Source organism: Fukomys damarensis, unplaced genomic scaffold (assembly GCF_012274545.1).
Source record: "Fukomys damarensis isolate Sample0158 unplaced genomic scaffold, DMR_v1.0_HiC HiC_scaffold_5, whole genome shotgun sequence".
NCBI lineage: Eukaryota > Metazoa > Chordata > Mammalia > Rodentia > Bathyergidae > Fukomys > Fukomys damarensis.
In genome coordinates this window covers 83,661,549-83,676,836 of record NW_022900917.1, presented here as the reverse complement: position 1 = coordinate 83,676,836, position 15,288 = coordinate 83,661,549, and the positions used below count along the sequence as shown (strand labels likewise).

Here is a 15,288-nt window from a genome sequence, read left to right as displayed (position 1 = left end):
GTAGGGGTCTCCAGGAAACCTGCGACCCTGCAGCTCTGCAGCCCTTGCCCGCCGGGACTGTACGCAGCCTCTCTCGAGCCCACCAATCAGAGGACGTCACCGTTCTGTGGTGGGCTTGCGGGTACAGTTGTCCCGCGGCGGAGCCCGGCGGAGAACCCCCTAGTAGATGGGAGGTTCCGCCCGAGTCGCGGAGCGCTCTCTCATTGGCTGATCTTTAAGGCGGGGTGAACGCCGCCCTGCCCTAGTGGTGGCTCCGTTTAAAAATCGCGCTCACTGCCCACCCCAAGAGACAGTGGAGCCCAAGTCCTCCACCTGGGAAGTGAGCTGGGGGCTGTGGTAAGGACAGAGAAGAGAGACGCGGGTTCGTGTTTAGAAAGACCCCGAGGCAGCGTTGGGAGAATGGCTGGGAAGGGGAGCCGCCTGGGCGGAGCCTGTGGTTTCAGGGGTGTGGTAAGGTAGGGAGGTCCGCAGCAAGCAGGATTTAAACGGTACCGGGGCAGAAGCAGGAAGAGGGGATGCCAGACTCCGGAAGCTGACTGGACGATGCCGGTTAGCTGGGGAGTTGGGGTGAGGGGGAGCTGCGGTTCCTGTAGGCGAGGAGGGGGCGGCAGCAGGAATCTGGCTAGGGCTGCACAGAGCTGGGCCTTTCATGTAGGGGAGGGGGCTGGGTAAAGACTGAAGAGGTGGCCATCAGTGCCACCGAGGATGCCAGTAGGGCATACCAATGCAGGTGCTGGACTCAACCCTTACCTCATCTCATGGACAAAGGCAGGTTACTACCTTCTATTTACATACAATGAAACTCAGTCACAAAAAGAAGAGAACTTGCTATGGTCACAGAGCCAGAAAGTGACAGATCTAGCACCAAGGTCTGCCTGAGGAGCTATGGAGCAACCAAACAGAGCAAATGCAGGAGAAAGCTGCTGGAGATTGAAGGAGGTGTGGCAAGCAGAGCAGGAGGACCACGGAGAGAGTGCAGGGACAGGGCAGTTGGAGACAAGGGAATGAGTTGGGTTCAGGTGCCCAGGGGCTGCTGATTAGTGGGGTTAGGGCAATGTCAGCTGGCCCTTACTGCCCCGTGGCCAAAATGAGGCAGGTGTTGGCCATAGCAAGACACAGGCAGAGCTAGAGGGCTTGAAGGGATCTGGTGTGCTGCCTGCCCGAGCAGAAGGCCTACTCCTGTCCCCTAGGAGAGGGCAGAGGTGCGTGGAAATGCCATCTTCCTGTTTGGGGATGTCATCCACAGCCGTGGCAGGAAGTTCCAGCAGCTGCTCAAGAACTTGGCCTTCCAGGCCCTGGTTCCTCTGCTCGTCCACCTGGCTGACTCCTGCCAGGAGGTGGTCATGGTGAGCAGGCTTCCCAGGCCAGGGTGGCCAGTGAGGTCAGGCTGTGGGTGGATCCAGATCTATGAGTGGAGACCAGAGCTAGGCTGGGTAAAACAGGTCAGGTTGGGCCTCATCTTGAAGGTGAATCTGTGGATGGAGAAAAGAAAAAAACCACATTTCCATGGTAGTTCTTTGGCCACCTGCCTTCAGCTTTTCCACTCTTGCTGCCCTGTTGGCCCAGGGACTTGGGCACCTCCACTGGCTGCAGAAACCTTTTCCTCCCTGCATCTAAAACTAGCCTTGGGAGCCTAGCCTCCACAATCTTCTGCCTCTGTTTTCCCCTTCCATGACCAGTGGGCCAGACCATGTCCTGTGCAAGGGCACCAAGAGCCCTCAGTCTCATTACTTGACCCCCAGGTTTTATGGGTCCTGCCTTTGTGTAGTGTCTGTGACCTCCTGTAACACCCCTTTCACTTCTGGCGTAGCACCCGCTTCTTTTCCCTGGACACCTGATCTGCCTCTACTCTTTACCTGCAGGCCAGGCACTTCTGCATTCCCTGGGTGCCTGCTCTGTTCAGACCTGTACCACTGTACCCTGTAGCCCTTGTCCCACCCCAGGGCTTCTCCACCCTTTCTAGGCCTCACATTTAATAACCAAATAACGCACTCAGGCTCCATGTCCATTGTGGGAAGTTAAGCCCCTTTCCTGGACTTAGTATAATTCTTTTCTCTGAGGTGCGGGGGGAGCAGACTCCTTGGGTGGCACCACCTCCTTCTTGGCCTCAGGTAGGAGGCCTGGGCAGCCATGGTGACCACTGGCCTCTCTGTAAGCTTTGTGCGGGCTCAGTGGAGCTTAGGATGGAGACAATTTGTTGGTTCTCCCTTCCTGGGCAAGCAGATAGCATAGCCAGGACTCCCAAGTGTCCTGTGGGAGTATCCCTTCCCCCTTGGGGTCTGCCACTGAGGGACATGAGGATGGGGTGGAGGCTGGGGACACTCTGAGTGACCCATCTGTTCTGCACCCACAGAGGACCAAGTTCACTTTCTTTCGCTGCGCCATCTTGCTGAAGTGGGAATTCCAGAAGGAGCTATTCAGCAAGTTGACATGGGGCCAAGGCCTGGGAGCTGAGTATAATATATTTATGTACATGGTAAGATGTGGGCACCCTCTGGGAGAAGGGCTGGGGACAAGGAGGAGGAGACGGACGTGTACAGTCACCCCATCCCCTGAGGAGGGCTGGGGTAGGGGTGAACAGGTGGTCCTGTTGGTGTTTTAGTGAAGGAGGGCGAAGTATCCTCTTAGCCCACAGGCCTCCATAGCCACTAGCCTCCCTTCTATCAATTCCAGCCTTGGAGGGTTCCTTTTCCATTCTGTACTTCAAAGTCCTATACCCCCAGGGCTGGGAACTGGGGGACCAGAAAAACAGGAAGATTTGCTACTATATTTTGTCCTGGCCACCTCCTTCTTCCAGGGTGATGAAGGACAGAGCCACTTCCTGCTTGAATATGGAGGGAGGAAAACATGTACGGAGGGGAAAACCAGTGAAAAGTCTCCTGGGAGTGCCAGCCAGAGTGGCCCCAGCAGTCCCTGGCAGGCCACATTTAGACGCTGTGGACAGTTGGAGGATGGAAAAAGCCAAATCACCAGGGACCGGAACAGTCCGGGAAGCTTCCTGCAGGGGACAGAGCCAGCTGGTCCCAGAAAAGGATGGAGGTTTCCTTTCCTGGGGTTTAGCACAGCCTTGAGGGTTGAGCTCACAAGCAGCAAACAGACCAGGCTTCCAGCAACCGTCGCCCTATCAGATTCTTCCCTGTTCTTTGCAGGGTTGTCTTTGGCTTGGAAATGTGTGTGGGTTCCTCATGCAGGTAGATCTACCCTCAGGGCTGAATCCTGGGCTGGTTATTTGTGTTGAACTTGTTTTTGCAGTCAGTGACTTGTGCATTTGCTTTGCTGATGGTGTCTCTGGTTGTGCAGAAGTTTTCAAGTTCAGTATTGTGTAATGGGATGTACTTCTCTCTGCAGTTTATGTTTTGGGGTCTTGTTAAAAACCTTCTCCCTGTTCCCTGTGATACTACCTCATCCAGCAGGTCCTAGAGGGGCCTCTGTGTTGAATGTGGTGCTGAGCTCCTTGCCTGTGGGAAGGGATGCTGCTTACCCATGTGTGCAGTGGTGCCACCTGTCATCACATAGTTGGTAATGCTGACAACAGAGGCATGGACTTTGGGAGGGAGTCCAAGCACCTCATTTCTGATTTTTAAGTGTTTGGTGTCCATCAGAGCCCACCTAGGAGATAGGCAGGCAAATTCACTTGAGCAGGGAAAGCTTCATGGAAAAAGACATGATCTGCAGGTGGAAATGAGTTACAGTACAAGGCGGCAAGAACCTTAAATAGCACTCACACAGAGGCATGTATAACATATATAAGTAATTACCATCCCCTGAGATGGGCACCCAGGAAGAACCCATCCAGAAATGTGAGGAAAAGCCTCTCCTAGGCTATGTCACACAGAGCATAGGCTACAAGATTGTCCTGGCCATCTGGAGGCAGCTACTACTGCAGGGCTGCAAGAGCTGATTCTGGAGACCTAGATGGAAGCCCTGCCCCGTGCATTGCTGCCTCCTGTGCTAAGGGCTGATCAGACCCTCAGATACTTGTAGGGGGGAACAATGGGGAATAGAGAGACGGAGACAATATTCAAGGTACAAGAGGACGGGGAGGATCCTGCCTCTAGTGGACAAGCTCAGTAATCTCCAGTTGACCCACTTTTATTAACAAGCAAGAAGCAAGGGTTAGGGGTAGTGTGCTTTTCATGGAACAGCAAGGCCAGTAAATGTGTTACTACTAAATGGGGAACAAGTTAATGGTAAATATGTCCTTCCGTATACCCAGATGCCTGCACTCTATACTGTCTTCAGTAGATGTCATCTTGCCCTTGGAGTCCTATGGTTTTCCACTAACTTCTCTGTTCCTAAAGCAAGTTACATTGGCCTTGGCTCCCACAGGATCCAAGTCATGTAGCCTGATCCCCAACACCCCTGGACCTGCAAGGCCAGCTATGAAAGGGTGGATAGACAACCCAGATCTATGTTCATAGAGCAGGGAAAATGGGTGAATTTGAAGCTGAAAGACAAAAAAATATATATATATATATTGGCAGTGGGCACAAGGGTCTATACCTTAGAAGTGTGTTTGACCTCATTCTGTTATAGTTCTCACAACTTACCCTCAATTTCTTGTTTTCATCTTCTTTGCCTCTTGATGCTGCAATTTGGGTTTGTCTTGTTTCCAGGTTTGTCTTCCATTCCTGAAGTTGTCTTCCCCTATCTCTGACTTGGTCTTGAAACATCCACTCTGGTGTTTTCAAGGCACTTGCTCCCTTCAAGGGTCTTGCTTTTGTCCTCTGAGTTCCTTTTCCCACAAATGTGACCATTTAAGAAAGTAGCCATTGTCTGCTCAGTGGCTGATCTCACTGAATCCCTGTGCTCAAATTCTTACCCTTGCTGACTTTCCCTCATCTTCTCAACCCTTGTCCTATGCATGGCTCAACCTTTCCTGGGGATCTTGGGTCTTGCACTCATGCATCTCTGTGGTTGCTACTGACATGGGATGAATTTGCGGTTAGGTGCCTGGGTCCCCCTGGAATGCAGGCCCTGTAAATTCCAATTCTAATCCTCATGTGGCCTTCACCCATAGGTGTCATGCCTTAGAAAATTGTTCTTTTCCCAGCTAAGCTGAAAATGACCTATATGGGGCCTGACTTTGGGGTCTTCCAAGTCTGCTCCCAAGGCCCCTCCTCTTCTTTGCTCTCGGGCCTTAGGGCTGATTTCACCATGGGAGGCAGAGTTGACTCCAGCCTCCACGTGGGGAAACAGCCTCATACTCAGGGTGGCCAGAGCTTCAGTTCTGGGACTGCGAGTGCTGGTTGTATTCCTGCTGAATTCTGCCCTTAAGGATTCCTCTTCTTTTGAGCTAGTTTAGCCAAGCAGTTAAAGAGAAATTTGTTGTTAATAGATTCTTTCATCTTGGAGATATTTCTTTGCATGGAGAAGAAATATGCATTACCACATGTGTTTTATTTAACATCCAGCTTATTAATCTTATTGATTCATCAAAATGTCTTCTTAAAGCATTAAAAATCAACATTGTTAACATTACATTTGCCAATTACTGAGTGACCCATATGTTAAAACTTATTAACAGAATTTCCCTGAACTTATTGATGACATATCTTATTGACACATCTCTGAGTACTTAATTAAAATACTGCTTTCAAGTATCAGATTTTCTAGGCATTTCCAACACTGCAGACAAGGTTAGGTGTCTTCAGGTCCCTTGATCTTGCATCTGATCTCCCTCTTCCTCCTTTTCCTGTCGCTCTTCCTTCCATGCTCAGCCTTTAGGGCATTTCCAACTCTGCAAGATAGGCTATGGTTTTATTAGACCCCAGAGGAAACAGCTGCCTGGCAGCACCCTTCCCATCACCAGGGCACAGGGTTGTTGACCTCTGGGCCTGGCTGCAGTGACCTTTGCTTTCCCCAGCAGACTTTCCTGCTCAGAAATCTTGGCTTCTCTGTGTCCTGGTGTACTCAAAGGTGGTCTGCAAGGTGGGGACACTCCTCCTCGAGGCTGCCACCTTGTGATAACTAAATTCCATGTAGGTCATGGCTCTCTGCCTCTCACTACATGGGGTCCTGAGATTAAGCCTCTCCTGCCAGTTGCTGGGTGGGGATACAGGACTGCCCCATGCCATAGGCTGTTTTCCCTTTTGTCCCACAGTCCTCTCCAACCCTGTCCGGGGTTGTCATAGCCCTGATTGCACAACCATATGGAGCCAGCTTACATGAGCACCTTGTTTTTTATAATCCTAAGTACAGAAACAAAATACCCATAGTTAGTTACAGGCTTCCCCAGTTTGTCATACCAGAAGAACATTGCATGTGGTGAATTGCAGCTTCCCTTCCTGTTGGTTGGTGCCTCCTTTCTGTTTTCATCATGATGCCCTTGTCTATGGCCTGCATCACCTGCTAGGGCACTTAAGCAGAGCACCACAGTAGGCTGAACAGGGGGACACCCACATTCTTCTCCCAGCATCAGGAATGCCTGTCCACTGGGAATCTGCCCAAGCCTCTTCCCTGGCTTCCACAGCCCCTGGGCTGTTGCTGCCATAGTTCCACTGTGAGGTGTTCTCCCTTTCTGTGTGTCTGTCATTGTGTCACACTTACCCCTTTTATGAAAACACCGGTCATATTGAATCAGGGCCCTTCCCAAGGATGTCATTTTACTTTGATCAGCTCTGTAAGACCTGTCTCTGAATGTGGTCACATTCTGAAATACTGGGGGTCAGGAATTCAACTTGTCCATTTTTGGATGCAACTCTACCCTTGTGGCCAATGGCAGACTGAGTTTATTTTGGGGATTGCTGTTGCCATCAGCAGCTTTGTGGCTTCCACTCTGGAGCCATTCCATCTAGGGAGACAGATACCCCTTTCCCTGCAACCTTTTTCCTTTTGACTATTGCCCTGGACATTTTAGGAAGCACTCTTCTTTCTGGCAACATTAGAATGTTCCAGGCCCTTCCTAATTTTTTTCCCACTCCAAGACAGGGTCAACTTCTGCAGCCTGAGTTCAGGCTTCTCTGGAAAACATCAGCATGGTTTGGTGGTGGTCAAACTTTACCTGGAACGCACAGTGCCCTCAGGTCTGCTGATGACTGAGGTGCCCTTGTATGTTGAAGGTGGACCGAATTGAGAAGGACCTGGGTTTGCAGGGAGGATATCACAGTCCCAGGTGTGGCTAGCTGTGGAAGTCCAGACTGCCCGGGGTCTATCCCCACAGAGCTCAGGTGGAGGGGCCACAATCTAGACAGCTCTGTGTTAGGTGGATGGTGGGTGCCCATCGGTGTGTCTGGGCTGGGCAGAGATGGCTAAAAGTTAATATCCAGCCATGTCGGCGGTCAGGGCAGCATGACAGCACTGAGATGGCCCCAGGGTCTGAGGGGTAGCCTGGGGCCAAGCGCCAGGGTGCTAGATTTATTAGGGTTCTTTGTCATACTAGTGGCAAAGAAGACAGTTCAAACAGGCTCAGATAATAAACTGATCTACATAAGGGAAAGGCCTGGGAGACACTGCTCTAGATGAAGCACCCTGACTCCACCCTATCTGAGCTGGCTTCATCCCCAGGGTTCCTCTCCTGGAGGTGTCCACCCACCTTACCACACCTGTCACTCCTGCAGACCTCTGCCGTCACCTGACAACACTCCCTGCATTCCATCAGCCCCTGGCTCAGTGCTACACTGGGGTGGGATGGGAGCTGGGCTGGGGTGGACTGGGGGATAGTGGAGGATGTCCAGGGTGAGGTTAGGAAGCGGCTGCAGATTCTGCTGGTCTGGATGGCTTGACTCCGCCACCCCCAATCCCGAGTTGGAGGTGAGTAGAGAAGTGGGGCCTGCAGGGCTCTGGGCCTCGCCTGCGGTAACTGCCCTCATCACTTCCTGGCCTGGGCACTGGGGAAGGGGTGCTGGGGCTACCAGTGGGGGCCTTGGGTGGAGGGATGTTTCAGAGGTCTCTCCTCCCTAGGTGGAGAGCAACTTTGGCAGCCACCACCAATTTCTCATGCAGGCCCTGACCTACCTGCGCAGCCGGCATAGGAACCTGAAGCTGGCAGCCATGAAGTTCATTGGTAGGCACTGCACTGGCAACCTTACCCCTGCTTGTTGCATCCTCCTCACTCCCCTCCCTAGCCTGCACAGGGGACGACCTTACATCCTTAGGAGAGGGCAATCGACCCTGTGGTCAGCATCCTCTGTAGCAGGAGATGCCAGGCCCGCCTGACTTCCAGGGGGCATGCTGCAGGAGTACTTTCTGGACCTTTGCCTCCGCCTGAAGAAGAGTGACACAAAAACCCTCAAGAAGTGTAAGCTGGGCCAGTGGCCAAAAGGGGCAGCCTCTTCCCAACACTCCCAGGGTACCTCAGGCCGAGGGTGGGGGCCTCCCCGCCACACTGGAATCTGAGGACAGGCTGTGCTCCTTGAGGGCGCCCCCGGCTCCGTGGCCATGCAGTCAGACCATGCTTTGCACTGCAGATTTCGATGCCCTGCAGGAGGACCCAGATGATTTGTGCCGCAGGTTCTACCTGAGCTTCTCAGGAGATATCATGGAGCTGTCCCACTATGTGGCCTAGAGCAGGGCTCAGCAGCTACTCAGCCCATCCTTTCCCTGTCCTTGTTGAGTTCTACTTTTATTAAATGCTGACAGGATGCACCCTGACCTGGCTCTGGCTGCCCACACCCCTGCATATAGCCATATGTGCATGTGGCCTGGGCTCTCCCCTCTGCCCAGACACCAGCAGCTGAGGGTATGGGGGAGCCCAGGACATCTTCCACAGCCCCTCCCCACCCTCTCCTATTCTTAGCATTCCTGGATGGTCCCACATGTTGCCTGGTCTAGGCGCCAGCCTCTCTTAGGGCTCCATCCACTCCCACTCCTCAGCCCAAGTGGAACCTTCTCTGTTCACCTCTGAACCACATCTGTCCTGCCCGAAGGTTCTTGGTGATCTGCCACCCCCACCATCTATCTGCTGTGCTTTAGCTGTGAGTCCCTCACCTGCCCCAGCCCAGGGGCTACCCTCTCCCTTCCTCCAATTTGACTGTGTCTCTGCTGTGTGGATTCCTGGTGTGGACACCTACCCACTACACTGCCAGTGAACACAGTCTCTCCCTTCCCCAGTCCAGTACAAGCTCCTCAGCAGTGTCCATGGCCCCTGCTTCCCATGGTGTCATTAGGACCCAGGTGCCTGGCTGGTGTGGCACTGAGGCTCCCTAACTCATAGTGACCATGTATTAAGTGCAAATGCTCAGTGGGGTCAGTGCCTTGGATGTGGTTCTTATCCCACAACAATACTACAAGCTTCCCTGGAGAAGCTCAGATGCCTGCAGCAGCTGCCCCAGACACAGGTAATGAGCCATATTAGTTGCCCAGATGTTATCTTCACCTCCTAGCCACATCCCAGAGAGGCACACTCAGAGAAGTTGGGGCTTGAGCTCAGCCATGGAGGCATCTGGAGTGAGTGGGAAGCTGGGGGGAGCTGAGGCTGCCTGACCAAGGGGCTGAGCCTGAGGATACCTGGCCAGCTTGGCCTTTCCCAGCAAGCTGAGGGCAAAAGCTCAAGGCCAGAGTTCTGCTCCCCCCAGTGGCCATTACTCCATATCCAGTCAGCTGTCCCCAGTGGGAGACTGTGACAGGTATGCTGAGGGGCAGGAGGCAAGGCAGTGGGGTTTCAGGCACAGATGCATCTGGCTGGGTCTCAGGATCAAGGAGAGCAGGCATGGGCCTGGATGGTCAGCCTGTGCTGACAGGTTTCCAAGATCAGTGTACAGAGGGAGCTGAAGCCATGGTGTGGGAGGAGGGTGTGCATTGGGTGGTGGCACCAGCTGGGGACAGAATTGTGGGAAATTCCAACCTTCTGTGTCTGGAGGAGAATGTCACAGGAGAGGATGCTCAGAATTCACAGCCAGAGACAAGGGAGCTGGGGGCAGCGAGCTGTTGCAGGAACCAAGAGGAGAGATGGACATGAGGATGAGCTGTCAACCATGTGAGACGCTCCTGAGAGGATGACTGGGAAGGCAGGGAGGAAACCGCATTTCTCCAGAGCACTTGGGGTGTTTGGTGGGGACAGAAGCCAGGATGGTTTTTATCCTCTGCAGTGAGCAGAGTGGATACTCCGAAAATCCCTCCCACCAGACTACTGCTTGATCTTGGATAAATTACAATAAATGCACTTTTTAATGTATTGCTGGAAAATTCTAAAGACTTAAAAACCAAAAACAAAATTTAACCCTAACAGTGAGCTGACCCCAGAACAGCCACGGAATCACAGCAAAACCCAGGGACTTAGGCTAAGGCAGGACTGGGATTAGAAGGTCCAACTGAGCATTTGGTTTGTACTCACTGCACAGTCGCGATGAGTCAGGGAGCCTCAGTGCCACATTAGCCAGTCACCCAGGGTCCTAATGCCACCATAGGAAGCAGAGGCCATGGGCACTGCTGAGGAGCTTGTGCTGGACTGGAAAAGGGGGAGATTGTGTGCACTGGTGGGATATGTGCGGATGATGGTAAAATGAAAATGAAAACCAAAACACAAAAGCTGAAGAAAATGAAAGGCTGTCCACAGCAAGCCAGAACTACAATTCTGGACAATACTGCAGTCACTGTATTTCCCTCTAATGAAGAACATCATGGATAAAATGAAGAAACAGGCCAAGCATGAGGCTCCTGCAATGGCTGAATGGACTGTCCAGGACACACCAAGAACTGCAGCCAAGGAACCCAGTGAAGCAGCAGCCCTAGCAGAACAGGTCATGACCATAGGTGGAATTCACAGCAGAGGATCCTCCAAAGTCCCAGTGTGCAGAAAGAATACACTCAGTAGTGATCAGGGAAATACACATTAACACGATGACACGTCACATCATGCCTCTCGTTGATGTCTAGAGTTGGCAAGAAGGTGTAAACACTGAGCTCTAGTGCAGCCTGACAGCTGCAGTGCTGTGTCATTGTGGAGATGGTCTGAAGCCACATGGCCAGCTGAAGTCCACAAGTCTCTGAAGCCATCCATCCCTCTCCTGAGCTTACCAACCACGGCCTTTTCATACCAGCCCCGGAGGAAGCTGTACAAGGACGTGTAGCAGTGTTTGTGATGGCAAAGTTTGAGAATGGAGAGGGAAGGCATGATACGGAACTATGAAGCAGTGAGAAGTAATGGATTAGACCCTGGCCAAACCCTGGGAAAGACTGAGCTTGATCAGCAGTACGAAAAACAGAGCAAAACAAAAAACAATGCACAAAAGATCTGAACTAGCCAGGTGTGGTGGAACACGCTTACAGTCCTAGTCTGGGAGGCTACGGCAGGAGGACTGTGAGTTTGAGCCCAGACTGGTTATCTAAATGACTTAGTGATATTTTTACCTTTTACCAACACAAAAAACAAAAAAGACTGGATATATAGCTTATGAAGACCCTGCAAAGACAAATCTGACCAGATACCTCACCAAAGAGGATATACATATAGGTGGCAAATAAGCATGTGTAAAGATGTTCCACACCATAGATATCAGGGAATTGCAAATTAAAATAGCTCAGCAATAGCAGTGTTTACATATATTAGAATGGCTTTAAAAAACCCAGAACAAAACAAGAAAGCAACAACCTGGTAATACCACCATATTTCTGAGCGTGTGGAACAATAGCAACTCTTGCTCATTGCTGCCAAGAAAGCAAAGTGGTTTGGCCACATAGCAAGACAGTTCCTTGCTTTCTTACAAAACTAAATATAGTCTTACCCCCTGACCCAGCAGTCTGAGGCCTTAATCCAAGGGTGTTGAAAATTTAATGTCCACATGAAATCCTGTGTGCATGTGTCTACCCTAGGCTTTAGGCACCATTGCCCAAAGTAGAAGCCACTTGGACGTCTTTAATAGGTAAGTAGATAAGTGCTTTGCAATACATTGAGCAGGCAGGCCATTACTTAGTGCTGACACGAAATGAGCCATGAAGCCACAAAAGACAGAGAAATTATAAATGCACTTTACTGAATAGGCTGTAGACTGTGGGATTCCCTCTATGACATTCCGGGGCAGGCAAAACTACAGAAATGGGAAGATCAGAAATCCCCAGGAGTGAGTGAAGTGGGAGAGGTGTGGAACAGAGGACACACAGCCAGTTTGGGTGTGGGAGAATATCCTGTAAGGTACTGTGATGGTGGATACGAGTCATTATGCGTGTGTTAAAACCCACAGAATGTACACCACAAAGAATGAGCCTTAATGAAAACTGTGGGTTCTGGTTGCTAATAATGTGTCAATATTGGCTCATTAATTGTAACAAATAAACCACACTAATGCCAGATGCTAATAATAGTGGAAACTAGTGGAAACTGTGGGAGTGGGTGGAGGTGTGTATGTGTGTGTGTGTGTATAACTTTAAAAATAAAATGTTGATTGAAAAGTAAATAAAATGTAAAAAGAATAGAATTTTTAGAAATGAAAACATGTAATAAACCAAAGAAAAATTCACTGGATGGTCTCATGAGCAAAATGGCGATGAAACAAATTTGAGAATAGATCAGTAGACATTATCTAACCTGAGCAAAAATGCAGGAAAAGATGAACACAAATGAAGTGAGACGTAGGTAACTGAGAATCAAATCAAATCTAACATTTGCATCTTCAGAGCTGTCAACAGAGAGAAAGAGAATGGTGTAGGAATGGTGTTGGGAGGAAGATAGATAAATATTCTCCAATTTTGGCAAAGACAAACTATCAGATATGAGCTTGAAACAAGATAAAAGAATCCTGTGCTCAAACTCATCACAGTGGCATTAGTCAGCATTCATTCCTTCTCCTGAGACATATCTGGCACCCATAATTTAAAGGTGGAGAGATTTAATTTGTCTCTAGGACTCAGTCCATGGTTGGTTGACTCCAAGGCACCATCGTGGCAGAAGGGTATGGTGGAGCAAAGCTGTTCAATTCACAGCATCTGGGAAACAGCAGGGAACAATGCCTGAGAAGAGTCTAGGGACCTGACATAATTCCCAAAGTGATATCTCCATGAGCCACCCAAGTATACTGTGCTTCACTACTCCCAAGCCAGTCAAGTTTACAGTTAAGCTTAGTGGGCACACCAATCATGGTGCTGAAGACTGAAGGCAAAGAAAAAGATCCTGGAGCACCCAGAAGAACATATAGGTAGAACAGACTCCAAAGACAGCAGGTTTCTCATTAGAAAACACAGAGGCCAGAAAGCTGGGGAGCTGTCTTAGCTACTTTTCTCATTTCTGAGACAAAATACCCGACACCCAAAGTTAAAGGAGGAAAGGTTTATTTAGCTCACAGTTTGTAGAGGTTTCAGTCCATAGTCGGCTGGCTCCAAGGCCATGGCATGGCACGGCAGAGGGGCACCATAGAGGAGAAACAGTCCACAGCAAGCAGGCACATAGGAGCACATTAGTCCTGTTTATGTCCCTTACATTTTATGAAGGCTACTTGCCCTAGAGCAGTGAAGCACTAGAACCCTCAATGCTAGCCAGAACTATGCCAAAGCAGTAAGTGGAATGATTGAGTAGTCACACACCTTCATCCCAGCACCACACTAAGTCCAGCCATCTCTTTTTCAGAAGTTAGCCTTCTCCGTGACTGCATCAGCCTTTGGGGGAACATCTAGAGGCAAGCCATAATAGGAGCAGAACCTCTTAATACTGAAAGAAAGAACTATTGATGAGAAGTCTATATCCAGTGAAAATACTCTTCAAGAATATAGGTGAAATAAAGCCATTCTCAGATGGAGGAATACTTTGATGTGGTTTGTACACTCTATAAAAGTTTGATCAAAATGAGCCTAAATGTAAAATGCAAAACTTTTAGAATAAAATACAAGAGAAAACCTTTGTGACTGGGGTTAAGGAAGGAAGTCTTCAATGTGACACCAGAAGACCAATCCAAAAAAGAACATATATACAAGCTTCGTTCTGCAAAAGACACTTTGAAGAGAATAAAGGGAAGAGCTACAGGGCCAGGGATTTGGCTCAGTGGTTTCACTGCCTGCCTCACAAGCTCAGGGGTCTGAGTTCCATCCCCGGTACCAAAAAACAAAAATAAAGCAAAACAGCAGAAACAAAAATGGAAGAGCTACTGAGGGTAACTGGCAAGGACACAGGGCAGCTGGAGTTTGCACCCCCACACACTGCTTAGTGCAAGATAGCACTGTCCCTCTGGGAAATCCTTAGGCATTTTCTTTTTTTCTTTATTCACTGTTAAGAATCAAATCCAGGGCCTCCTGAAGGCTAGGCAAGTGCTGTAACACTGAGCCATACCCCAGCCCTGGCAGTTTCTTCAGAAGTTAAATGTGTACTTACCATAGAACTTGGCATTTCCACTTCTAGGAATTTTGCTCCAGAGAAGTGGAGATGTTTCCACACAAACTCAGACATGAACATTCACACCCACTTTGTTCACAACTGCCAATATCTAGAGACAACTCATATGTCCTTCAATGGGTATATTAGGGTTCTACAGAGGAATAAAATCAATGGAAAAAATATATGTACAATTATGCAAGGTGATTTATTATGTAACCTTACAGGACGAGAGGCTAAAGAGTCCACAGTGGTCCTCTGCACACTAGAGACCCAGAGGATACAGTACCAGTCAAAGTCAAAGTCTAAAAACTCCCTGTAGAGTTTCTAGAGTGAGTCTGCATTGGAAGCCTAAAGAAATGAGACCAGTGTCCAAAGGCAATGGTAAAAACTGGAACTCTTCCAAATAAGAATGCTTCTTCCTTCTTTCCCTTTTTAGTCCATCCAGGCTACAAGCTTATTGGCTGGTACCACCCATATCCAGTGGGGTCTTCTCAACCTCAGCTGGCCTATATGTCAATCACCCATAGACACACACAGAGCTTTACTAATCTGTTAAGTGATTCTTATTCAAGTCCAGTTGACATATTACAATTAATTGTCACAATCCACTTCTTGTCTACTTGACAACCAGACACATCTGCTTAAATTGTATGTAACCCCCAAATACAATACCAAGTGCATAATTGTACCCAACATGATACAGCTAGCTGCGTACAAACAGAAATACACTTTCCTGCTGGGGATCTAGCTCAGTGGTTCGGTTGCCTGCTTTGCAAGAGAAAGGACCCGAGTTTGATCCCCGGTAACAAAAAACAAACAAACAAACAAACAAACAAACAAACACAAGCAAACAAACAAAAAGAAACATACTTTCCTCCCAGAATAGAAGGCAAAGTTTTTCTTTGGGGGATGCTTACCTCCAGACATTCCATAACCTATTGTAATACTTAAGTATTGATACTCAGTCAATCAACGTTGTGTTACCAAGAAAGAAAACGAAGATATCCACTTAATATATGTGTATAAATGCACAAACTTTAACAAAATAA

General features: G+C 49.3%; 1 protein-coding gene across 1 annotated transcript in view; it reads left to right on the top strand.

Moving 5' to 3' along the window:
• The window catches only part of LOC104872900 (maestro heat-like repeat family member 5), a 30,316-nt gene extending 21,436 nt beyond the window's left edge, over window positions 1-8,880 (top strand). The window contains exons 19-23 of the mRNA XM_010639269.1: window positions 1,191-1,346; window positions 2,354-2,476; window positions 7,903-8,005; window positions 8,165-8,239; window positions 8,409-8,880. Coding sequence (XP_010637571.1) covers window positions 1,191-1,346; window positions 2,354-2,476; window positions 7,903-8,005; window positions 8,165-8,239; window positions 8,409-8,506 — 555 coding nt within the window. The 3' untranslated portion in view covers window positions 8,507-8,880. The remainder of the gene's footprint in view (window positions 1-1,190; window positions 1,347-2,353; window positions 2,477-7,902; window positions 8,006-8,164; window positions 8,240-8,408) is intronic.
• The last annotated feature ends 6,408 nt before the right edge of the window (window positions 8,881-15,288 follow it).